This window comes from Ictalurus punctatus, chromosome 6 (assembly GCF_001660625.3).
Source record: "Ictalurus punctatus breed USDA103 chromosome 6, Coco_2.0, whole genome shotgun sequence".
Classification (NCBI taxonomy): domain Eukaryota; kingdom Metazoa; phylum Chordata; class Actinopteri; order Siluriformes; family Ictaluridae; genus Ictalurus; species Ictalurus punctatus.
Window position 1 is genome coordinate 23,480,158 of NC_030421.2, and position 27,704 is coordinate 23,507,861.

Below are 27,704 nucleotides of genomic sequence, written 5' to 3' on the forward strand. Positions count from 1 at the left end.
GTTACCAGCGGTTTAGACATTAATGTCTGTGTGTTGAGTTATTTTGAGGGGACAGCATATTTACACTGTTACACAAGCTGTACACTCACTACTTTACATTGTAGCAAAGTGTCATTTCTTCAGTGTTGTCACATGAAAACATATAATCAAATATTTACAAAAATGTGAGGGGTGTACTCACTTTTGTGAGATACTGTATGTCAAAAGATTTTGTCATCATTGAACCATGTGTGTGGATTAAGATGTATGTTTTTGATTACTGTCCTGCTGGAATAGCCTGCCTTCTTGACTGAAGCAACCTGATCTTAATTTATAATTTCCTGGTACTTCATGATGCCATGTATCTTACCAAGGTTCAAGGGCTTTTGGAGGAAAAACAGCTCCACATCACAGATTCTCCATCATAGCATAATAGGGATCAATTTCTTTTCTGAAAAATCATTCTGCTTTTTATGCCAACACTACTTTAGTGTGTACAAAAAGCTCTTTATTTTTTGTCTCATCTTGACATAGAATCTGGTTCCAATCAGTAACGCAGTAATATCGAGAGCATTTCTGGCACTTACGTTTGTGGGTAGATGGAAGAAAAGGCTTTGTCCTGGCACACCTTCCAAATAGTTTAATGACATCGAGGTGGTGCTGTACATTTGGAGACTTGGTGCCCCCAGAATGTTGCTGCCATCTGCAAAATGTGATCCATGGAGGAATTTTTGCCTTCGCTAACCATCCTACTCACCACCTGTTCATTACAAGTATGGTTGTATTTTTCAGGCACATAACTATTTTATGTAGCCATTGCCTTATTTACAAAAGTCAACACAGTTTCATTTGTATATTCTCTAATGTTCCTCATTTCGATGAACGACTAAAGGAATTTAGCCTCTGTTACCTCATATTTATATCCCAGTGCAACAGGAAAGAACGGATGACCACTAAAGAGTCCCAAAACACTCTTCAGGTGAAATTAAACATTAAAAAAAATAATAATAATAAATTATATATATAAGATTATGCTTCAGTTACATTTCCATAATTCATATGAATTTCTTGGGATGCCACTAACTGACATGACTTTGTTAAATAAAAAAAATCTCTGTAATCGAGTTTGACCAGATTGACAATCCTTTAAGAGCAAGAAAATAAGTAATTTAAAACATTTTTTAAATGAATAATAAAACCTTTAATAAGAGATTGAGATAACTGGTTTGATGTGAATCCCAGTCCTAATTTTTTAATCTTGAACCCTGCAGTATATCTGGGTTTCAGTTGTGGTTTTCTTTTGAGCTGGTTATGTATTGTCATTTTTTGTGCTTTTGTCATTAACATGTCATTCGCTATTATGTTCTACAAAATGCGCTCAACAATAAAGCCAGTTCCAAACAGTAGCATGGAAGTACAATTTTTAGTACTACTTTAATCTCTAAAGACCACTGCTCCCCGTCGAAAGTTCTGGCTTCTCCTAGAGATACACATAACCCCATTTGAGACATACTGATCAAATGCACAGAAACCGTTACAGCAAACTGTACATCAAATAGGACTTGTTCCCTGGTCCATGTGTTTAAAATGGCATCAGATGGCACTTTAGGTAGACAACTGGAGCAGTTGAGCATTTAACATCATCAAATCATAGCAAAAAAATTTAAGTTTTATATGCTAATTTGAAGTAGTATATAATTTGAGGCAACAAATAATTACCTTGCATTTATTACCATTTTAAATTTCAACAGAACTGTACACTTCGTACCCAAAGTAGCTCAATACAGCCATTTTTAAAAAGCAACATAAAAGCAGCAAACACTTCAGGAAACCAGATTTACAAGAAGAAAAAAACGAAACAAAACAAAACAAAAAAAACCTTCAACGTTTGTACAGAATTAATCTGTTGAAATTTAATATCTGCAAGTATGGTCCTGTACAGCAAATATACATTAACTTTCTCGAAGGGATTCTTTATTTTTTATCCTGCATAGGGATTCTGTACATTGTCATTTGTCTACATTTGGTTATTTTGTGCATTCAAAATTAGTATTCTGCCTGGCCCTATTGTGACACTACATGTCACAACTTATGCTAATTACATTCTTGTAGCTAATTGTACAGAAAACAGCCCCCCCCCCCAGTCAGAATATCGCTGCCAAGTTTATATCGAAAACCTTAGAGACCTACTGTATGCATGTAAGCTCCTTTAACAAACACCTGCCAGAAAAATCATTTTATCATTGGCAGAGACTGCATTATTTTATTTACGGTAAGTGTCAAGTCTTCACCCATCCCTTCAAAGCAACTGCCACAAAAAAAAAAAAAAAAAAAAAAATAATTATCACATTTCAAGTTACTCAGATGGAGCAGTGCTTTATAGAATTTTTAAAAGGCCATTACGCTTCAATAACATTTACGCAACGCTCTCTTACTGAATGAAAGTTTGATCTTTTCCTACCCCACCTCAATTGGTCGAACTGCCCAAATCCAAACACCAGATTCAACTGTCGATCTCCAGTATCCACAATCTGAAGACATACTTGTCCCTTGCCTGCTTGGCTCCTGTCCTGTTCCTGCAGCAGGGAGAGCAGGGATGGGCCAGCACAATTTTCAGTCAGTGAGTCAGTGCAGTTTGTCAGTAGATGACGCTTGAAGGAGCCGGACTTGAGGCCAGGTTGCCAGAGGAACTGGAGCGTCTCATGTGAGGCTGTAGATATGAATCGCTGCCCAGCTGATGAACATCAAACCGGTCCTCCTTCCTATATGCAAGACAGCGTCGGATAAACGCCTGCCAACAAAAAATATGCATAGAAGCACACCTGTTAGACAAAAACCCTGCTAAAGATATATATACTCTCAGTTATTCAACTGCACATGCAGCAGCTGCAAACAGCAGTTTAAAATAGCAGTATTCTTTCTTACTGACCTTAAATCAGACAATTCTATGTTCACAACACTAGAGGGCATACTAGTGTCATGACTCCAAGTGAAAGCATGATACATTACATAGTACTACACATTAGCTGCATCCCAAAATCTAGGCTGCAACCTAAACAGATGACTCCTATCAAGTGAAGTGAAAACGTACCTCTCCAGTTGCTGTGTATATTTATTTGAATCCATAATTAACTACTGTACAGTCTGTTTTTAATTCTAAAGTCCCACTTGACATGGCAATTAGCTGCTTAGAAAATTTTTGCTCTTAATGCAATATATGGATTGGTCATTAATTAATTTTAATAATTAGCAGCTTGTATTAGAATATAAATGATATTTAACCCAAACTCTGATGTACTTGTGCGGCTGCATCAGTTGCGTCTTTAAAAACATTTTAAGGTCGACCGGATTTCTGTTATTGTTTTGAAAAGAAAAAACGATAGTCAAAATGATAGTCATCAGTAATGCAGTGGTCGACAAGTACAGCCTAGTTCAACTGAAGTTTTTGGGACACATCCATGTGGTACACTATACCAGCAGAACACTCACTGACCTTGGCCTCGTTGCTGGCCACAGGTTTGACTGGGAACTGCACCTCTGTGGCTTTGAGAATAGTGTTCTCTTGCAGGATATCCTGCTGGGACTGGTTATGACCAAAAGGCTGAAACACAGGAATCGTTGTACTAGTACTGTTCTTATAACTTGGCAAGTTAGCCATTCAGGAAGACACTGGAAAGGTTTGAACCATTTCTTTTAGCATTAACTTAATTTTAAAATGTGACATTTTAATAGAAACATTCACTACCTTACAGCCAGTTCATGCAGTCTTCTTACCTTCCTTCCATAAAGACACTGGAAAAAGATAACTCCCACAGACCACACATCCACCTTGTTGGAGATCTTTGGAGGTTCCTTACCCACAACAAAACACTCAGGAGGCAAGTACCTTAAAAACAAAACCATGACAAATCTCTAAAAACACTACATACATAAAGTTGCTATACAAAGGCTAAGACTATTGTAACAAGCTGTGGCGCTGTTACTTTGGATCTCCTACCAGTAAGTGCCAGCGCCTTGTGATGTGAGGTCCATCCCGTCCACTCCATAGTTGTCATCGTCCATTATTTTAGACAAACCAAAATCTGTGATCTTTATTTCTCCACATGCAGTTCCATCCACTAGCAGTATATTCCCTTAACATAGAGCAATAAACATGTAATAAAGATTGATGAAATTGACTCAGCTTGTACTGTTTTATAAGACACTGGTTCGGTGTGCATGTATGATACCTGGTTTAAGGTCATAGTGTATTATAGGTGGTTTGATCTCATTCAGATATCGTAGTGCATTAACAATCTGCATCACAATTGAACGAGCTTCTTTTTCAGACATCAGCTTGTGCTGTTTCAAGTAGAAGTCTAAATCATTGCCTTCACAGTATTCCAGGACTGTACAAAACCTATAAAAAAAAGAAAAGAAAATAATAATAATGATAATACCAATATTATGTAGTATATGACAAAAGTTTAAGTAAGCTTTTCAACAATAAATGAATCCGAGACAACAAATGAAATATCGTCATAGGCTGGCACAAGCTGAGAGAAATGTTATTGCTCTTAGCTCTTTATTATGTGGGGAATGGCTCAAAGGAGGTTTTGATAGCATTAATATTAGTAATACGGCCAAGCACCTAACGTCACAGCTCTTAGATGGTGAAAAGTATACAACGGTTAAAGAGTAAGCACTGACTCTGGCAAAGGCACTGTCTGTCTGGTCAGTGGAAAATAATGTTTTACTTTTAATAAGAAATGATGTTTAAAAAAAAAAAAAAAAAAAAAAAAAAGTAAGTCAGGTAGCTAATTTTGCAGACTAGCAAAAAACATCTACTTAGGTTAGGTTATAGCTCATAAATTCCTTTTAGGAGTCTAGACCATCTGAAAAATGTATGCAACGTTATTAGGAAATGCCTCTTTGATCGTGTCTCCTAAACCGAAGCACCTCTACGACAATACAGACTGGCATGTGACTGCACCATTTCACCAATAATACAATCTAGCTGCCTCAGTGATACTCACGTGTCTGTGTCCAGTGAGAAATAGTCATAAAGTTTCACTATACGTGGATGATCCAGCTGCTTGTGTATTCTGTACTCTCTACAGGCATGTCTACAGAGAGGGGGGACAGAGAGAGTGAGAGAGGTTACCATGGGCAACAGGGGTTCAACCCTAGGCAGGCAGCCAGCCTCAGGTGAAAGTGACTTGATTTCCAGACATTTACAGCACAGAACAGAATACCAAATCAGACTGAAATACCTTAGTATACACATCCCAGTGCCTGAATCATGAGCATACAGATATCTGACCTCACATCTACCAATCCCACCAGGGTGTGACTTTTTTTTTTGTTGGTAATTTATCAATTATGCATCCAATGAACATCATCATAGGAAAAATCATAATTACAGTATTTGTGTCATTGTTACTTTATTTTCACACAAGGGAAAATGCTTACATCTCATATTTTATTATAATTACGGTGCAAAATGGCAGGCTGCCTGAACACACTTCTATAAACCACTCCCTGCTGGTACGATCACTTTAAGATGGCATAAAGAAGAGTGGGGTCATTTAAGCATTACTTGTGATAGTTCTCCTTCTTTTCCTCTCTCCAGTTTTTGTTGAGTTGATGGATTTTCACAGCTGCATAACGTTGCTCAATAAGGTCAAATGCCTAAAAAAAACACCACAGAATACTGAAATGAAATTTGCTTTAAAATCCGACACCAGCATTATATATAAAACGATCAGACTTATCTACTTCATGCTGATTAGTTTATGGGTGCAAAATACCTTGTACACTTCACTGAAGCCCCCTCTTCCAAGCAGATGCAATAACAAGTAGCGTTCATTCAGAGTTGGATGGTCTTTGAACCTGATGACGCAAAGGCATGTTTGCATTCATTACAGTTTTTTTCCAATGTCCTTATATGCTAGAAAATACATCATGAAGAGTTTTATCTTGAGCAAAAAGCAATCGCACATATGGTAAACGGTAAAAGGTCTACACTTATATAGCACTTTTATCCAAAGCGCTTTACACTGGTTCTCATACACCCATTCACACACCAATGGTAGCAGAGCTGCCATGCAAGGCGCTAACTTGCCATCGGGAGCAACTTGGGGTTCAGTATCTTGCCCAAGGACACTTCGGTATGTGGAGTCATGTGGGCTGGGAATCAAACCGCCAACCCTACGATTAGTGGACAACCCGCTCTACCACCTGAGCCACAGCCGCCCGTTACATATAGGACCTATATGTACACCAACCTATACATATAGGATCTATAGGTATAATTCTAAAGCTGCACTCCAAGATATTCTAGGTTCAGTCATTAACTAAGTGGAGACTGAACACCTCGTTGCTACTGTGAACATAAAATCTGCAATTTTTTATTTATTTACTTTTTTTTTTTTTAAATAAAAGTTTCATCAAAAAAGGTGCACCAAAGAAGTCAGACAGTGCATTGAGAAGCAAAAACAATGACAGCGCTATGGGAAGCAGTACAGTGATACCATGGTGACGGTACTCACTGAGAGCTGTCCTCGTTGTTTATTCTCTTCAGCTCTCGGATGTGAAGATTCCGCACTCTCTCCAAGCGCTCCAACTCAGCTTGGATCTCTGCCTCCTCCTAAAGAACATTCACAGACACCATTCAATCACTCAGACACACTGAACTCAGAACAAGGAGCTCAAAAATCCTTTAAACTTAATTCAGATGAATAAACCGACATTGCATATTAATGTCTAGATAGAGGACTTGAATTTTCTGTTAACGTGCTGAAGAACATAATACCGCTATTGACCTTTTTGAGATGGCCAAGACGTAACTTGAAGATTTCCTCCTGCTCGTGATACTCGGCTATAGTTAATCTGCGCACACACGCACACACGCTATATTGTTTAAAAGATCGAAGAAAATACATTGCAATCATGAATGGATGTGTTTCTATGTGGTACAATCTGAGTCTTAGGCAAATACTGTACTGCAGCAGAAATCCACTCACAGCTGAGGCAAGCTGGGTTTAAGGAAGGGGTCCGTCTCAGCCCCGTTAACAGCCTTGGTTTTGCGCTGTTTTTGCTCAGAGTTGGTGCTGGGGCTTTGAGAGTTACTGGTTGAAGGAGGCTTCCTCTTAGCTAACAATTTCCTTTGTCTCTCTATGTCCTCTCTCTGTTGGTTTATAGACTCCTGCTGCCTGCAGGACACACAGAAGCATGTAAATAACACAGAGACTCAAACAGTGTAGAGTGTATCCAGATGAAAATACTAATTTTATAAAATAACCTACTATGCAAGGAAACACTTCAACAGTTAGAACAAAGCAGGAACAGCAATAAAAAAACTTGTTCAGATATGTTGCACTGTCTTCTTGCACACGCGTTAAAAACATCAAAGCGGAAACAGATTTTGAGGCCCTTACTTGACGAGGTTCTGGAAGGCGTACCCGTCTGTCCACTGCTCAGTAAATGAAGCCCCGTGTCTTACAGTGGTGAAATGTCCCAAACGCAGACGGTCCTGCATGCTCTTTTCCCTACATGCCTGCTTCTCCTGTGTGCTCTGAACATCACATATAGCACACTTATCACACTGAACACATACTAGGGCAGAGAAACCAAACCATATGAAACCAAGTGAGTCAGCTGAAGAGTCTTGTAATGTGTCTAGAATTTACATGCACGCACATTACCAATAGGCCATTTCAACAGCTAGTGACATCTGTGTTCCTTGAACATTTCCGGTTAGTTGTTGTTGAGCACATTCAAAACGACAGTGCTTTATGCACAGTACGATGGAGAGAACATATTTAATCGTGCAATTAAAAACGTTAGCATTAAAATTAGGACTGTGTTGTCCGGTGGTCCCTCAGACCCGGAACCTACTTTCTGGCATTATTTTATTACAGTCCAACTGTAACTCGCTTGTTATTGTTTACGTCCTTGAAATGGTCTATAGAAGCTTCAAAACCTTAGGATTAAAATTCAGCCAAGTTAGATTTTAGAATCCATTTCTAATGTAGGAAAAATGTCACTTCTGACCTTTTCAATGAGGAGTTTCTTGCTCATGCTGATGCATTTGTTTAAGCGTTCCTTGTACTTTTCAAGTAGTTTCTGTTGTTCATCTATTTGTCTCCTGAGATCACAGTTTGCCTGATGTAAGGGCGAAAAGAAGAAATCAACTTAAAACTCAGAATTTCAGAGAAGATGTGAAAAACACCACAGCAGTGTCTGCCCTCTTTGTCCTCTACTCACCCGTAACAAGTCGTCTATTCTACCCTCCTTTTTCTCCAGGTCTAAGTTCTTATTGCTTTCCAGAGCAGCCAGCTTCAACATGGTTAACTCAGTCTGAGAGATTGGAAAAGCCAAAATACACACAAAACAAAATGGTGCAAATAAGCCCAGTTTATTTACAACCCACTAAAGAAAGAAAATCTAAAGTGATCTCAAACAAATTTATCAGTTTATAATCCAACCTGAACACTCTTTACTGCTAACTGTTTAGGGTGCATCATGTGGTCCCCAAAAGTCAGACTAGTGGGTGATGAACTGTTTTGCCTGACCTAAATCAGAGAAAAGGAATAACAGTGTTAAAGAGGCAAAAGCAGAAATGGTGTGTACATGTGTATGAGTGCCAGAATGTGAGTGTGTGTATAAAAACATACACTGGATCCAGGTGCAGAGTGGGAATGTGAGTTCTGGGGAGAGCGAATAACTGGTGGCAGGCCTCGAACTGGACTGGACCCATTACCACCCTGTATCTAGAGCAAGTCACAGAGAGCAAAGGAAAGAGAGGCAGGAAAGGGAGGGAGTGACCTCTGTTAATTTCAACATCACCCTGTTCCAGGACAGGCTTTTTATGGCGGGTGTTTCTATTTGTCTGCACCACATCACGATTTTCCTCAAAAGGAAAAAGAATTACAAAAAAATGACAGACAACTTGAGCTGATTTCTTTTTAATCAGTTCCAGTTAAAAGAGTGACAGACATATCCACCCATTTTCATTTCAGATTCATATTGTCGTATTCAGATAATGTCACATCATTCAGTTCCAATCAGCGAGTGATGAATGCAAGACTTACATCAAAATAGTCACTAATTTTGGTTCCCCGAACGATAGATTTCCCTAAGGAAAAAAGAAGGGGGGGGGCACAGTGAGGAAATCAGCGAACCTATAAATATGCAAAATAATACTCATACCTTGGCAAAGAAAGAAAGACTAGCAAGCAAAAAAAAAAAAGAAAAAGGCTTTACCTTGGCTACTCTCTGACTGAATCTCAGCTTTCCTTTTTCTTCCTCTGGATGACTCAGAATGTTTCTTTTCTGGGGTCTACAGAGTGGGGAGAGAAAAAAAAATGTACGCATATATGGATAGATGCACTACCACATTATCTCAGAGAGAGAGAGAGAGAGAAAGAGAGAGAGAGAGAAAGAGAGAGAATTGGACAGACAGTTGTGTTAATGTAATGTTATCGTCTGAAGTTTATTTTGTAACACTAAGTTTGGATTTTATTTTAACTAAACTAAAAGGTATTAAAAGATCACCCCCCATACCAATTAATGGAAAAAATAATCAGCAGGTTAATCAATTATTAAAGTAATCGTTAGTTGTAGCCCTATACTGAATATAGTGATTTGCCAGATGATGTCAAGTGACCCATGATTAATAAGCATATTAATAAAAAAATAACACTGTACTGAATCACATGATGTAGAATAGACATAAATTAATGATGTCTCGTGTTCCATTCATACCACTATACATGCTGATATGAACTGATGAATTGTTACACCCTACTGCAAACAGGAGAACTGAGACGGACGCAGAAATCCTACTCAGCAGAGACAAAGAGTGGCTAGCTGCCAGTACATCTTTGTATTCTGATCAGCAAGGAGCTCACTCGCTGCCTCAGCCTAGAAAATATTTGTAGCCTTCTCCCAAAAAAAAAAAATGCATTTCTTTGACATTAGGTGCCACATTGCTCTTATGCATTTAGATTTGAGTGCTGCTGTGGTTTATGAATATGTACATGCTGATTAATCGGTAATATATTTAGGATTACATAACAGACTACTGATCTGAATGAATATATATATATTTTTTAAATCAAATACTGGTGTATTATCTAGCTAGGATTGAACAATATTGTCCTGTAATACAGTCATATGAGAGAGAGAGGGGGGGAGAGAGGGAGAGTGTGAGAGAGAAAGGTAAATACACACCACATCAAACAAAACAAAAAACAAAAAAAAGACTGACTTACTGAATATGCAGGAGAACTGCCTCTTTTTACGTCAGAACCCTAGAGAGAAACAAGGAGGGGGAGGGACAAGCAGGTAAGAGAAAGAGAGAAAAAGAGAGAGTCAGGAAGGGGGGGGGGGGCAAAAGTAAGATGTTAAAGAAAAACCAGGTTCATTGTAACAAACTACATGACCAAATCTTCTGTTTATAATTAGCCTTTAGTGACAGTGACTGAATGTCACAGCAGTCTTAATGAGCAAGGCGGGCTGGTTATCGATGCACCACACACTCCCTGCTGGCATTTTTGGGTCACAGTGGGCACCAGCTCAGAGCCATGAAAACGTGGGGGGGGGGGGGGGGGGGGGGTCTGAGGAAACTCATGGAAATAAAAATAGAATAAAGTACTTCCTGTCAAGTAACCAAGTGCATGACAAACAAATAACATTAAAAATATTCAAAATTATACATGTATACTATTGCATCATCAAAGAAAGTAAAAATGTTTTAAAAATTTAAAATAAAATCTAAAATAAAAACATTACCAGCATAAGGTTAACAACACAATTATTAAAATATACTGTAATTGTGTATCATGTTATATAATTACAAAAATATATTGTAAATAACATGTAATGATGTACATCATGTACAAAGAAGGCACCACTTATCTAGGCTTCAAAATGCTGATGCCAATAGCTTTTTTTTGTGGTTGGGTCATAATTTAATTGTATATGGCCTTCTATAGTACCTTTTTCGCACATCATTAACCTTTTCTGCTAGAGAGAGATACTGAAATGTGATCACATTCTTACTGCTCATCTTTAAGATACGGCAGAACATGTGCGATTGGGTGCGTGTCTGTGTGTGTGTGTGGGGGGGGGGGGGGTGGGGGGGGCACAGCTGCAGCACTCAAAACACAACATTTAACATGAAACATCTTAATAGAAATAAATATATAATAAAAACATACTATTAAATTTCAAACTGTACTAAACACTTGAATCTATTCATCTAATCCAAGTCAGCAACATGATATAATCACATGTATAAGCTTATAGAAGGAGTACACCTGGATGAAAAGTGTGCTATGATACACTATACATAAAGATATTTCTCTTTCTGGGGTACTTGGGTGTAAAAGTATATACACTGCAAATGTATATACTAAACTGAAGCTAGTAACAGACATTTTCTGCCAGGCAAGTGTGCATGTGATTTGTGCACATTCATGTTTAGGAAACAACAGCCTCTGCAGCACAGTGGGTCAGATTTTGGGTAGAGGTTTCTACCTACTCTGCCAAGTTTCATGTAGACTGTAATATTTATTTTGTTAGCTGCACTATTCAGTGGATTTGTGTGTTTTTATGTTTGAACTGCAGCATTTGTAGTCCTGTATTCACATCTTTGTGCAACATTATTAGGCACAGTATTAGCACTGATGTTTGCTGTGTGTCTGTGGGAGTGTATGTGACAGGTGTGTGTGGTGATTGAGAATGTATCTGCCGCATCATTAGAGAGCGTGCTGACGTATGGGGGCATCTGTGTGCCTGGCATCTGTGCACAATCAGCAGCTCAAGCCACCACAGGACTAGACAGTGGCTTTATGCACGTCTCCTTGAGCTTTCTGGCCCTCTCTATTTTAATCCCCTTCGCCCTTTTGGCTCCAGGCTTCCTTTTTCCCTTCACGTTTCCCTCTTTGGTCCATACGTGCACACCCCCTCTGCTCCCTCCTGCATTACCAATTACCACCTTAGCCATCTCTCTACATCTCTACCCATCGCTTTCTCTCCAGTTCTCTCTCTCTGTCTCTGTGTGATTTATGGCACAAGCAGGTGTGCAAGGCAGGGGGCAGGAGGGGGAGGGCTGCAGACAATGTTCTTAATGTCTGTCTGGGTATGTTGGAAATCGGGTCTTTAGCACTGCCTAGGTTTATGTGGTAAACAGAGATGCAACTGCAGCTAGTGATCAGCTAAAACCATGTAGAACCTTAAAGCACGCGTGTCAGACTCAAGGTGTTGAGGCCAAATACGGCCTGCAAAATTAAATCAACTCGTAGTACACCCCAATATTTTCATGCTGGAGCAGTATTACCTAGAATTGACAGCATACTGTATATGTTGCATATGTGTATAGCAACCGTCCTTCCAATCCACACCACCACACAGCATGATCTCACACACAATTATTATAAAGGACACTAGTGCCCCAGTGTCCAACAGTGTCCATGAAGCCTGAGGCTTAGGGACAGCTGTCATTGGGCCAGCTGTATTTACCACTTAGTTCACTTAAAAATGTAACAAACACTAAATAATCCTTATATTCCTTATAATCACGTTTAACCATAAACATCATCATATAAATACTTCACTCTGAAGCTACAGGCTGCACGATCATGACATTACATATTACGGCTTTATTTAATGTTCACAGTGGTTCACGGGGTTCTAATGCATCTTTATTAATATAAATAGAGGCATGGTGTAAAACAACTGTAGCGTGCACGGGCTCACATTTTACATGCATTTTTTGGACTAAAACGCTGGTTAAAACGGACAAATTAAAATAATAATAATAATAATAATAATAATAATAATAATCTGGTGTCTGATGTGCAACAAAAACCACTTCAGAAACAAAGTGAAGATGGCTAGTTTAAAAAACTAGCTCTTCAAGAGCAAAGAAATGCAGATATAATTTGACACACCTGCTTGACACATAGAGGTCCACAGCTTATAGTTACAACATTTACAGTCTAAATTTACTGCCCATCACTAGCAAATTTTTAAAGTTGGAGATTTGAGGTATAGTCTTGAAACTATAACTGCCTGTTGTGCAGATTTATAACATGTTTAAGCAGTAAAATATGAGCGCTGGTTCATATTTGTAACATTACATACCTCTGATTCCTTATCGCTGGAAGATCCCAGACTGCCAAAGCTATGATTCGAACATTCGTTGTTTGTTAAGGCCTGAAACATGAAGATGAAATAATTCATACATAGATTTGCACATATTGACACAAACCAGTAAACTGGCTGAGACTGACAGAGAGAGACTCAACACCTTGCCTAAATACAGCAGGTGTTGATTACAAATTAATGACACCCCTGCAGAACAGCATGAGGCAGGCAGATCGAGTCTAATGACAGAAAGCAGGGATGTCACAAAACGAGGAAGCTTTCACTGGATCAAATAACCTCCTAAAAAGGCCATATAATTCCTTTAACAACTGGAGGCTATTCACTACCAGAAGTATTCCACTTGGAGACAACAGAGGTGAGAGCAGTGTAGGTAGAGCTGCTGCCATTTTGCTTCAGCATATATAAAGAGAGAGAAAGAAAGCTTGGATTGTAGGTCATGCTGTCACTCACTTTGGTTCCTCCACTGGTGCTGCCAGTACTGCCTGTGCTGCCACTGATGCCGCCCATAAAACGTGCCTCCAGGAGCTCCTGCCGGCGTGGATCCAGACTTTGCAGCTCATCCATAGCACCTGAGAAAACACACGCAACAATAAACTTCACTCGGGCGTCGATAATACTGTTTGAAAAAACAGAGTAGAAAACACATGCTTCAGACAACTGGACATTAAAAAGGTGACCAATTTCCAGAAAGAATATCATTATTAATATTTTTCATCTCTGGTACTATAACATTACAGTGCAATGTTTTAAATAATTTATAAAACCTTCATTTATAGCATCAGTAAGAACATCAGGTGTGCTGTCATGGGTGGGTAACAATCTACCACAAGGAAGCAGACTTCCTGGATTTCCTGAAATGTGCTAGTTGGCATTTTTGCCAGAGAGTCTAAAAATATACATGCTGGAAGCAGTCTGTTGCACAGGCCAATTTTCCAACACTGCTACACTAAAACGGTTTATTGTTGCACATGTAGACATATTAACAATTTTGTGAAAAGCCTATTTAAAAACAGTATCTAGAGGATACCTATATAAACTCTGAGAGTGAAGTACACCATCTCCTCCTGTGTGCAAATCCCGTAGGTTACTTACACACCCACACACCAAACGGATACATAAAAAGAATATTTATACATACACAGCAAAAACAAAACAAAAACACATATACATACATACATACATACATACATACATACATTCATACTTAAAGAAGAACAGCACATGCAAGATGTTACACACTAAGCTCAAGCATACAGGTACATTATATAGTTTGATTTAAACATGTTTTTATCGAATCCAAAAAGTATGTGCAATTTAAGTTCACATGGTGATTTTTTTGCAGAACACTTTTAGATTTGTGCATGTGTATGTCACACTTCAATTCAGACCACAGGTTTCCACAACGGTTCAAAAGTGCAGATTGAGATGGTATATGCAAAACACAGATTTTCTGTTTCTTTAACTATTTCTGTGATGATTTAAATTAGTATGTTTGGCTCACCATCTTTTTTGAAAGCGCTGTCTATGGACAGATTTAAAACTCATGGCAGAGGTGCCCAGGTTTGGGGCTGAAATATCCTGGTATTTAGCAGAATTAATGACACCATCAAGCTTCACAAGAACCCCGGAACCACCAGCTAAAAAACACATCTATATATCTGTCTATGTATGCATCTATACATCTACCTGCATCCCTATTATACTGACCAAAATGTTTGCCTTTGGTCGCATGCAGCCATAAAGCACAATACCTATACGATATCTCTCTCAACTGGCCATAAGACACGAACTGTAGTTCCAATGTCATTTCAGGTCCTGCATTTTGAGAGATGGTCTCAGGAAGGGTTTCCTTCTTGTAATGCTTCCAAACAGTATGTTGTTATGAAAGTGGAACTAGGCTGTGTAATTCTAAAACTGATCTACAGGCTCCTCCCCCCCCCTACTGTTTCAGACATGTAAAACTTTTTAACTGCGCATTCTCATATCCATTACCGAATTTGTGCAGGTCAACAACCATCTGTCTCTTTTGTGTTAAATGCTCGTTTTACGTGTTACTGCATGACAAGGGATTTTACATGTGTGCATCTCTACACCCCAGGGAAACAGGACATGGCTAAAGGCAACAACAGACTTCCTGTTGACTGACAGCAAATAAAAAAGTTTTTCAAGAAGACGATTTGTTTGCATTTATTTAAAATAGGTCTTGAGGGTGTCTATCATTTTCATGCATTTTTAGAGAAAACACTACTATTTTTAAAAGGTAGTTTTATTGAATAAGATTTTGGCACATGTTTTGTCAATAATTCTAGAGGGAACAGTGTATATACGGACACCTCATGAGAGCTGGGAGCACAGGGACTGCTTGACTGCACTAAACCCATAACAACAGAGGAACTGGCCCCAAGAGATCACAGTGTGCATTACTCAAGCATAACGCTGCCAAAACGCAGCTGTACTCATCACATGGCATCTTTACTACTGATACACACACACACACACACACACACCCATAAGTGCCAAATTATTATACCCAATACTGGGGTTAGGGAAAATGGCACCGACACTGTAGTAAATAGTGAGATTCAAGGATGTGGTGAACCACTAAGGCAACACCATGGTGTTACACTCTGTAACTGGCAAAACAAAACCTAACCTAAAACAACTTAAGACTGACATGAGGCTGAAGTTTGTAAGGCTGACTGAGATTGCTGGAGAGACTATAAATATGTATACTGGAAGCAGACTTGTAGCATGGTGCAATAGAGTCTTCCTGCGCTGGCACTGCTCAACAAGCCGAAACGCAAGCACATTAGAAATGACATCTGAACAAAAATAACACTGCGCACACTTTCTCCCTCTCTTGCTTTGTAGGATTGTTCCCCTCTTTCAATATCCACATTTCTCCCTCTCAGTCCTGCTGAAACTGTGGGCTCCATCAGCCCCTCAGGCACAGAGGCCTGGCTGTAACTGTGAGGATCCTCCAGGCTACAGAGTGCTGGAGCTCTCCTCAGGGTCTGCTCTACTGCCATTGTATCTCTATAATGAGCCGCCATCACAGCTCTCCAGCAATTGCAGCAGGTTAGTGCAAGATTACATAGGGCCAGTGCCATGATAATACACACACGAATGATGAGCAGGGCCAAAACAGATGAATGCTAGGCAACACTAAATGCGGCTCAAATCAGGCAGTCGTCTACATCAATAAAGCTAATATTTATTACCATCCCTTTGACTGCTGAAGGTCATGTCCTGTTATTTCCTTCTTCTGTCACTAGTGCACATCATGCGCTATAAACAAAAAACGGTCACAACCTCACAGTGGTCACAATTTCTCCATGACCCATGAAGTCCAACACTATACTGTGATACCATACCATCCCCATGTCTGTGGCTAGCCTTAACCCATAAAGAAGACACCTCACCTCAATCAGACTACCAAGGAACAAAAGAGAGTCAGCCACTAGTGTATTCTCAGTAGAGCTGCTCTCCACAGGGACGTGTCCCCCCTCGACTCTCCTGGCTTTACATCCCAAACAAACTGCTCTCACCACTCAGAGAGAGATGATAATGATAGATCTGAAGACTTAATATTGTAAAGAATCAACCAGACACAAACTTTACTGAAGGACAATGAACAGCTAGGTGTGTAATAAAATGTTTTTCTATCACTTTACTGTACATTTGAAGCCTATATTCCTTAACTAGTATAAATCAGAAAAAGGCTAGTCTACTGTAATGCTAGAGTATTGTAACTGCTCAAAAAAACAACAACCTGTAATTGAATAAATTACTAAGTAACCCAGGATGTAACAAAAACAAACAACCGTAACAAACTATTAAGCTTGTGATTTAGTGCACCAGCCAATAAATACCTATCTAATTTTAGCCACTCTGCTCATCACCTATCAGAGAATGTTTATTAAAACCTGACAACGTCATAATCCTTACGATTCAAATATGATCAGCTGGTTCCACATATGAGAAAGTCACACTAATGTAAAAAGACGTGGTGCTACTGAACTGTCGAATCTGACGGGTCATTAGGAATTTATTATTTTCTGTAAGAGCTCAGCTCCGACAGTTGCACAGGCTGCAACTCAAATCACAGGTTTAAGCACTCGTTCTAATACCTTATTGTTGTATAGTAACAGCTAGGGCTGGGCGGAACAGCTAAAAAATTACCACGGTATAATGTTTCATATCGTTCGGTATCGATAATTATTGATCAATTTTCATCTTTTTTTAAACAAAGACCAGTAGAAAAAAAGGTTTGAATTTAACCACTGTATTTTTTATTTAACCACTTTATTAAGGCAAACAACAAATAATTTTAGCTTTAACAGTCAAAAAAAAAAAAGAATTTAAACAAATCTTATATCTTAGATGAAGATTAAATAAATAAATGTTAAAGAAACTCTTGAACTTAATAAATAAAATGTTATAAAATGTGTGCAATGTAAAAGTGTCAATATAAAAGGCTGTTTATGATCCAGGAACGGTGCACTCTTGAGGGTTGTTCATGCAACCGAATTTCATGTCTGTTTACATTTTATTGAGTGTTATACCAAACATTTTTTTCTATCATTACCGATAAAGGTGTACTGTCGATAAATACCGATACCGTTTTATCACCCAGCCCTAGTAACAGCTCATTCACAAGGACTTGTATGGATTGTGTAACAGCATGATTTATTAACTGAATATAAATCAGTTATAAGAAGTTAATTCTTAAATAACTAAGTAAATAAACCTTAAAAGAAGTCTGCGAGTTAATTACGCTTCTTTTTTTCCTAAACGCTTCAGGTATTTCACTTCAGTTCTGGTTTTGCTATCTCTATTTTTCCGTCCACGGCCAAATGACAGCATCATGTAAAGCAGGAGTGTCCAATCCTACCTGCAAAAAGGCTGGTGTGGCTGCAGCTTTTCATTCCATGGAGTATAAGCATGTGACTGCTGCTTGGTTGAAATGAAAACCTGCAGCCAAACCAGCCCTTTGCAGATAAAAGTAGACACCACTGATGTAAAAATAACAATTTTGAAACACATTATCCATAATTCAGTGTTCTGATGGGGTCCGAGCTCTAAAAAGGTTGCGGTCTGAGCATTCAAGTGAAAAATGTCCAGAAAGAGAACCGAGTCCCATTGTGATTCCAGTTGTATTGTGAACATCAAAAAACACAGAGGTCATTTTCACCTCCATCCCTTGCAGGTCCACTCTACCTGGACTGTTTTATAGTTCCTTTAAAATGAACTATAAAACACTCTTACATTCAGGTCTTAATAAAACTTTTTTTTAATTATTATTAATACAGTGATGCTTATGCACTTAAAATTGGATGAATTTATAAAGTTGCAATTTTCCCTCTTTTTAAAAACAAACGCTGAGTGCTGGACACGTTCAGAAGAGTTGGGGGTGCTCCTGAGATATATGCACGTGCTGAGGAAAAGAGAGGAACCAGCAAAGAAATAACTCAAACAGTTACAGCTGTGCTGCGAGTGTGTGCAGACAGAGCAGAGAATATAATTACAAACACTTCTCTTTGCTTGTGTATTACTTAGCTGGCAGCTTCATTAAGCCCTCTTTAATCTTTAACTTCATTTGGCTCCACTGTAGATTGTTCCCATAAAGCATTTAAGCTCTGTACATTCAGCAGCTTAATGCGCAGTCCTGTCTCACAGACACACACACACACACAGCCGGAACAGAAACGCGATTACACACACAAAACAGGCTCGCTCTCTCTGCGTACAGAATGGGAAAGTAGGGGAAGACAAGGGGCAGAGAATGCAAAAGGGGTGTGTATGTGCGTGTTAGTGTGTGTGAGAGAGAGAGAGAAAGAGAGAGAGAGAAAGAATGAATACCCCTGAGACACACAAGATCAGGTAGTAGAGAAAGAACTAAGACAGCCAAGATGGATGCCAGCATGGCTCATTTGTGGAGAAAGAAGGTGAAATAGATGTGCTGCTCTGTGTATACCCAACTCTGTGCTGGCTGAGAGGTTGAGAGGTTAGTGTACAGTAACGATATAGTAGTGGGTGGTATGATGGCTGATCCTCTATACTGGTTGTAATTCGTGAGGTATAGATGAACATACAGTGCTAATCAATGCTGTCTCTAAATGACAGTTAACTCTCATCATGTTAACATCACTACAGCGGTCGGTAAACAATTGTTCCTGATCCAAACTGAAGAACGATAGAGAATGTTAGAGAAACACAATAGGACCCTCCCACAACCAAAAAATAAAATTAAATAAATAAAATACCTTTATGGTTGTTGACGCGGAGTCATGTCTGTGTACCATAACATGTCTCTGTTTTATTTCTGTGTACTACTGATAAAGTGAGCTATAGCTTACAGCAAGCAGAATTGCCGGAGAAGCAGCCAGAGGATATTTCAGACCAGAGCACAGGGTAACCTGAGAAATGTCATGAAACACACATGATGTAGTCCAGTAAATAACATTCTGCCAAATGACGCAAGGCTTCGTTTTGAAAACACACAACCACCCGACATGTTTTCCAATGATGTCTTATTTGGAGGCATCTACGGAGCACAATAGACCATTATATACAAGTTCAAACAGCACCGACTGAATTCAAGACTGTAAAGCACTGTACTGGAATAAGATACTCTCAATATTCTTCTGTCAGATGTATGCAGTACTTAACCAGCAATGATCTTCAAGCAGAGTATTCCTCAACTATAGTGATAGGACTGAATTGCAGGGCCAGTATAAACAATATTGACAATAACCAATATCCACTGAAAAGGAAAAAACAAACAAACCCAAGACTGGCCCACAAAATAATGGATTTACCCATGTGCTTTTTTTGGTGTTGCACCTTTTAGGTCATTTAATTAACAAGTACGACTCAAAGTGAAATTGGCACATGGGGTGTGTTTTCTATCAGATCCAATTCTGTTTCAGACAGCACATATTTAAGCAAACCATAAAGCATTTTCAGAGGGGTGTGTGGCAACCGAAAAAATAAACAAATCTGCCGCAAGTGCGTCAAACCAGCACGAGGAACACGGAGTCAGTGCTAGAAAAATAGTTCATCGCATCAACAAATTGATGCCTTTCTTTTGTGTGTTTGCTGGAACAGGAATCCAGAATCCAAAAAGTGTAGGGTCCCAATTCGTGATAAAAAAAGCTTCCTTAATCCAAAAATAAATAAACAAATCAAAGTGTATTTATCCATCCATCTTCTATACAGCTTATCCTTCCTTCAGGGTCACAGGGAAACCTGGAGCCTATCCCAGGGAGCATGGGGCACAAAGCAGGGCACAAGGGTACACCCTGGACAGGGTGCCAATCCATCACAGGGCACAATCACACATTCACACACCCATTCAAACACTACGGACACTTTGGACATTCCAATCAGCCTACCATGCATGTCTTTGGACTGGGGGAGGAAACCGGAGTACCCGGAGGAAACTCCTGCAGCACGGGGAGAACATTCAAACTCTGCTCACACAGGGCCACGGCGAGAATCGAACCCCTGACCCTGGAGGTCTGAGGCGAACGTGCTAAGTGTATTTATTTATTGAATACAGGCAAACAAAAAAAGTTCCTAAATAATTCTAACACTGTTTCGTTTAACGTGTTCTGAAATCACGTATTAGAGTTAGACAGCTCTGACCAATCAGGAATCGGAAGGCAAGTTGCTGATGTCTGAGCATTAATGTCACTAACATAACTTTCTTTCCCCACACCATGCACAAAAATGTTAATTACAAACATACACCCAAGTGCACCGTTAAAACAAAAATAGCGCTCAAGTAGCAAGTGAAGGTTCAGGGGCGGAGGGAGACGGCGTCAGTTCATAAAGTTAAGATGTGTGCAAGTTTAGCACTTATCTCTCTGTGAGTTCAAGTCCTCCTGGGAAGTTTGTATTTCTGAGTTGGGAAGTCACAATCTCAAGTGCGTTCAAGTCACTACGGTTGGAGTGAAATGGCGGTGTACTTTCTTTTAATTAACTACAAAAAATACAGCAATTTGTTTTAACTCTACTTCTAGAAAATGAAGAACAAAGAATGCGCATCAGGTGGGGTTTTTTTTTTTTTAATAAATTTTTAAAATAAATTTATGAAGCCACTGTAAGTACTGTGATATTGTATTTTGTGCAGGCAGTTATCTTGCTTTATTGTTTAATATTTTAAAAAAAGCAAACACATAACTGAAATTAGCTTCTGAGACGAGTAAACATTTTCCGACTAATTTACCGTCAACGACAGACAGTGCACTAATTTGTTCCACCGTGATCTCTTGCTGACACGTCCCCAACTCGAAAACTCTGAGCTCAAAGAAAATCAAGAGTTTCCCCACACTTAATTACAACTGTGGTGGCGGTCATGCGCATTTAACTCATAAATGCGAGCTTTCCGACATGACTTGAAAGCACCATCTGTCCTCAACCCCAAAATTACGCTATATAAAAATGACAACTTGAGATGAAATGACTGAACATTTGAATAGTATTGAAATGGTTCAATTCACTCAGACCACCCCAATAGTGACTTGTTTTACCATTAGCTAATTAGTTCACTTGTTTCAGCAGTAAGATCCGAGATAGAGATGATATAGTATATTATAGCAAATTTGCCTCACACCTCCAGGGTTGGGGGATCGATTCCTGCCACGGCCCTGTGTTCACGGAGTTTGCATGTCCTCCCCGTGCTGCAGGGGTTTCCTCCGGGTACTCTGGTTTCCTCCCCGTGTCCAAAGACATGCATGGTAGGTTGACTGGCATGTCCAAAGTGTCCATAATATATGAATGGGTGTGTGAATGTGTATGTGATAGCGCCTTACGATGGACTGGCACCCCCTGAGTGTACCCCACCTTGTGCCCGATGATCCCTGGGATAGGATCCAGGATCCCCGTGACCCAGTAGGATAAACGGTATTGAAAATGTTAATATGGGAAATGTCTTCTTTCATATACAGTATTTCTTATTTTTTCACAAATAAAACAGAGCTAACATCAGACAACTATTTAATGTGGTCTTCAAAAAGTATGTTTTGATCATTTCTCATTTCATCAGTGCAGATGCAGGCTGCAACCAAGTCACAGGATCCTGCTAACGGTCAACACTTTGGCAAGTTGGATTGCGGGCTTAGAAAAATAAATGCTTTGCCCTATTTCAAATATCAGTACTTTGTCCTGCATGTTTCCTTTCTAGAAATTTATGCTGGTTATTACAGGGGGGAAAAAATGGCACTGTAAAAACCTGCTGTGACACCCAGGCGTATACAGTACTTTATCAACAGACTGCTCGTTCATGTCTACGCTCTTGCATTCATGCTGTATGTTGTGTATTTTCTGACACACGTCATAATAAAATACAATAAATAACAAACTTTAACAATAAAGGTTTACAATGGCGTTAAGGTTACTCATTCCGACTCTCTCAATAATCTTGCTGTCAGAGCCACCTGCTCTGTCTGAAGATTTGCTGGTAGCTTTTAGTTGTTAGTTAAATTGCTAACTTCTAAACAGCTCAGAAGCTGTACCATTGACTACAACGCTGTTCAACTGACAGTCATCTGGCAGAAATAGGTTTCGCGTTCATACAAAGTCAATTACAGTTCCTACATAAATCATCAGAAATAAATAGAAAATAGGAAATAGAAGTAATTTAGCACTTTTATAGAAGTCTCTGTCATATGCTACAATAACTTATTTGTTCTGGTCGCTACTTGTTCAAGCCACATGGTGTAACTACTCATTTCTCACATACAGTGCCTATTTAAGTCATTTGCATAATCGGAATATGATTTTAATTTTTTAAAAGCGAGACAAAAAACCTACTAAACATGCAAATGATAAATTTGAAGAGCATTTTGATGGGTTTTTGAATCACTGTCTTGGCTGCAAATAGGAGGACAGAACATTAATTTATGCTAATAAATGTACTGGCATTAAGTACAGTTAAATCATTTAAGCAAATCATGGATTTCTAAATATGTGTGACATTTTTGACTATGCATAAGTTTAAAGCTTAAGCAGCAAATTTACTGACTCGTGAAATTAGCATCTGTAAAGAACTTCACATTAATTGTGAATTTAATGATGGATTAATGAAGTTAGAGATCAGGTGGTGGTAGCACTGCAAAGTATATAAACAGCGTATTTATTCTTGCTTTGATATAGGTTAATTTACCGAGAAAGAAAGAAAGAAAAAAAAAAAAAGACATTAAATCGGGCCTTAAGCCGATTAAATGAATTATTTATCTGCTTGTTATGAGCGATGGAAACGGCTGGGCCGCCGAGCTCAGACGCAGTTCCATAACTCTGCTCGGCTCGAACTGCCACAACAGTGTGTGGCTGGCAGCGCTCCTTTAATCCACCCTTAGCCCACACTCTCTGGAGTGTGAGGAGCCAACATGGACGCCCCAAACACACTGAGCCTGACACAAAATGGCAGTGCAAAGATCAGCAGTGTTATCAGGCTGGAGGACAAACAGGTTGAAGATGGCACACAGAGTTAGTATCAGAGTTAATGGCAGAAATAGCAGAGGAGGTGGCGAGTCTGCTCACAGTGGAACAATGCACCATGGAGAGTGTGCTTTAAGAGGGATCAATTATTCAATCGCCTCTCAAAACAATCAGCGATTAGAAGAAAGTTATTGGTACAAAATATAATACAATCAAATACTAATACTTTTTTTTTGTTATTTAACATGATGCTTGGTAAGGTCAGAACAGTTTGATCATTTGCAATTTATTGCTTTCCTAAATAACAGCGAAGGGGGAAAAAGTGCAACCCACAGTAGGTGAGGAGTGGAGTACAGGAATAGTAATTCCCCCCACCCCCATCTGGTTAGGAGGCATCATTTCCTTGACATTCTGCATAGGTTTTCAGTGCTCTCTCTCTCTCTCTCTCTCTCTCTCTCTCTCTCTCACACACACACACACACACACACACACAGGCAACAATTTGAAGCCCCTGCACAGGGAAACGGTTGAACCCTTAGAATGCAGTGGATGTCATTTTAGCTCTCTATGCACTTCAGCAGAGCGGGGTGTCCACCTGTTTATGGCACACTCTGACTTTTTCAATTAAAAATACCAGCCTCTCCTCCCTTCGCTCACTATTTTGCAACAAATAAAAGGTCACTTGTGTGAAACAGACCAGCTGATAACTTCACCTATTTCTACATGCCTGTGGGGAAAAAACTCAATAACATTAATTACCTTATAACAGTTCACGTTAAATAATAATAATAATAATAATAATAATAATAATAATATCAGTTTTGCGTTGTTTTTTTTCCAACCAACCAACAGGTTTATAAAACCACAAGCACCAGGAAAAAGTAGGAGATGAACTAGTAACAGATGCAAGAACTTCACTAGCATCCCTGCAGAGTGGAAGCGACTCAACTCCTGCAAAAAAAATAAAAATAAAATAAAAAAAAAAAATAAAATAAACCCACCACCACAACCACATTCAAGTCCATTTCAGGTCTTGAAAGTAAAATTCTCATCAAGACGAGAAAATTATTCTCTTGTATAACAGTGGTCATATCATTGCATTTGTTTTAAAGGCCATTTATGGCAAACACTTGTACAAAGAAATTGATCCTATTGAAAGGCTCAGGTCAAAATGGCAGAAGTTGAAGATGAGTCCTGGCTAGCAAACAAGTGGGATTAAAGTGACACCCAGACAGTGCAGTGCTCATCAGGATCACCACCAGCACTTTGCTCTGAGAAGTAAATCAAGGAGTGCAATTGTGTGTTCAAAGCAACACCCTGCATGTCTCCATGAGCTGAAGTGTATATCTAGAGAACATGCACACAATAAAATAAATAAATAAATAAACAGCAATCATCTAAACACCAAGCCACAAAAAAAGAAAAGAAAAGGGCAAGCGAGGAGGATATGAGCAGGTAACCACTGAGAATGATTATTTCATTAAAGTCGATTATGCGTGAAGTAAAAGTTACACCGGAGACATGGGAGGAAAAGTCTCCACCAAACAAGCTCAGGTCCTCCATGATGTCAAAAGAGCTGACCTTTTTTTTTTAACAATCAGACATCTTTGCTAGCACGTTCATGCTGAACAAACTATCGGCAATATCTCACTGTTATGAACTCGCACTTGTTCCAAAAGCGCTGAAACTACACAGAAAATCATCTCTTCTGAGCTCCATTTTCGTCCAAGTGCAAAAATCTGGCTAACTAAGAATCCTGACAACTAAACAGTGCTCATACCCCGAGCCAGTTGGTTGATGGTTTTTTACTTCACACTAAGCAGAGACACCTTATAGCTCCGCACTGTACTACAGTAGCACACTAGCATGCTAACAGGCTAGCCAGTGTTGATAAGCCTAGCGAGCGCCGACAGACCGACCATGGCCTCGGTACAACTCGATTCAGGACGGGATTATTAAACGCAGAAAGCACGCACAAACAAAACACCACCCAAAAACTAAAGACCAGACCTAAAAGAATGAAACGTGTGCACGATACCTTGCTTGGCCTCAAGCAGAGTCGCGCCGTGTTGCTGTGAAAGCAGCCGTGGTGTTGGGGACGTGGAGAGCCGGGACCAAGATGGCGTCCCCTCCTCCAAACTTCCAGCACTTCCACTTACTTTGGACACTCATCAAAGCTACTTTTGGGAACGACAAAGCAAACAAAAAAAAAATGGTCGACAACAATCATGAATGTTTTCTAACGAAATACTTCAGAGCAACTATGAGATTTTAAAAATCCTAATGCATATGTGTATTGCATTTTTTTTGTTTATTTTATGGATTTAAAAAAAAATCGGATGCAAACCTTCACGCGGCTCTGCACTGCGTCTGGTGGAGAGAATGAGGTGAAAATCACAAGCGTCACTAGTCACCCGTGTGCAGCGGTGAGACACTATGGCGATGTTCATGTGCATATCCAATACTCTCTCTCACACATGTACACCACACACACACTCCTCTGACGGAAAAAGGCTGACCATCTACGTAACACAGTAAACATCTCTTACATCACGCCCCGTAAATAATATATGCAAAACATGCTATTGTTTCAATAAATCCCACTGTTAGATATTTGCATTGTCTTTGCATTCTTGACAGATTACTATGCTGGGAAGATTACAATTAACCAAGACAATATATTATTTAAATAAATAATAGATATAGATATAATAGATATAGGCTTAGTGGTTAACAGGGTTGGGGGTTCGATTCACACCTCCACCCTGTTTGTGCGGAGTTTGCATGTTCTCTGGGTTTCAGGGGTTTCCTCCAGGTACTCAAGTTTCCAGTCCATGTCCAAAAGCATGAGTTGTAGGCTGATTGGCATCTCTAGATTGTCCATAGTGTGTGAGTAATGGGTGTGTGTGATTGTGCCCTGCGATGGGTTGGCACCCCATCCAGGGTGCCTTGTGCCTTGTGCCCCGAGTCCCTTGGGATAGGCTCCAGGCTCTCTGCGACCCTGTGTAGGATAAGCAGTACAGAAAATGGATGGATGAATGGATATTCCAGATATTTTTTTAAGTAATGAACAGTAATCTGTTCATTACTTAAACAGGAATTCCTCATACGTTCCTTGTGTAGAAATGTGTACGTCTTATTTAGTTCTGTGTCGTCTCATGTGGTTAGTGTGTTGGTTTATGTAGCACCATGGTCCCGGAGGAACTTTGTTTCGTTTCACTATGTACTGTACCAGCTGCATATGGTTGAAATGACAATAATGCCACTTGAACTAATTTGAAGTGTTAAAATTAAGATTCACAAATACATTTATAGGTTAACATGTTTTTTTTAAGTGCACACTCATATATTATTATTCATATGGATGATAGGTTTCTGTATTATGGTCAGTACTATTGCAAAACATTGGATCTCAAAAGAAAAGGTACTAAATTGTACCGTTCCTTGTCATTGCAGTGATGCCCTCAAACATGTTTGTAGCTTTACTGTGTATCTTTCACCTAGAAAGTTGAAAGTACTGAAAAGCTAGTCTCTAAACAGTAATCACAGTTCATGTTTGTAGCTTAAACCATCTTTAAAGGTATCCGCATTTCCAGGTAAAAGATACATATTCAAGTTACAAAAGATTTACCGTTGAGGGCGTCGCCCCAGTGACAGGAAAAGGTACATTTTACATATTTTTTTCTCTGTATGGTATCAGATTTTACTTTTGTTCTCTCATTTTTTACTCCCAAACTGAGCCATTGATGCATTTTACTTTGATGCATTGACTTTGTGCCACTGGGCACAAAGCAGGAATACCCCCTGGATTTGATATGTCTGTCACAGGGCATTAGATGACCTATCACAAAATATACTACCTTGACTGTTACAACACAAATCATGGACACTAACATGATACTTGTCTTAAAGAACACTTTCATAACAACATAAGTTTGCAAAGAGCTGCTAACTTACTGTGAGAACGTTAGCATCGGATCAGTAACAGATATCAGAAAATACTCAACAGCTCTATAATACTAAAAATGTTCGATTTGGGTTAATTCATATTCTGTAACTGCTCTATCTTGTTCACAGTGGATACAGAATCTATCCCATCACTGGGCACAAAGCAGGAATACACC

General features: G+C 39.2%; 1 protein-coding gene across 4 annotated transcripts; it reads right to left on the reverse strand.

Moving 5' to 3' along the window:
- Window positions 1–1,667: 1,667 nt before the first annotated feature.
- Window positions 1,668–26,085, reverse strand: tlk1a (tousled-like kinase 1a). 4 transcript variants are annotated; one of them, XM_017470602.3, is made up of 23 exons: window positions 25,928–26,085; window positions 25,619–25,757; window positions 13,585–13,703; window positions 13,111–13,182; window positions 10,236–10,274; window positions 9,226–9,301; window positions 9,054–9,097; window positions 8,637–8,732; window positions 8,448–8,534; window positions 8,227–8,319; window positions 8,014–8,124; window positions 7,398–7,534; window positions 6,984–7,172; window positions 6,783–6,849; window positions 6,510–6,607; window positions 5,769–5,850; window positions 5,558–5,649; window positions 4,995–5,084; window positions 4,209–4,378; window positions 3,977–4,112; window positions 3,754–3,865; window positions 3,473–3,580; window positions 1,668–2,770 (listed from the first exon to the last, which is right to left on the reverse strand). In XM_017470602.3, exons 3-23 carry the CDS (start codon window positions 13,696–13,698, stop codon window positions 2,618–2,620), a joined length of 2,166 nt encoding a protein of 721 aa, XP_017326091.1. In that variant the 5' UTR covers window positions 13,699–13,703; window positions 25,619–25,757; window positions 25,928–26,085; the 3' UTR covers window positions 1,668–2,617. The 4 variants fall into 4 exon arrangements, with proteins under 4 accessions (XP_017326091.1, XP_017326092.1, XP_053537010.1 ...); XM_017470603.3 differs by having other exon boundaries at window positions 25,619–25,760; window positions 25,928–26,077; XM_053681035.1 differs by lacking the exons at window positions 25,619–25,757; window positions 25,928–26,085 and adding an exon at window positions 24,453–24,471 and having other exon boundaries at window positions 8,637–8,726.
- Window positions 26,086–27,704: the final 1,619 nt, after the last annotated feature.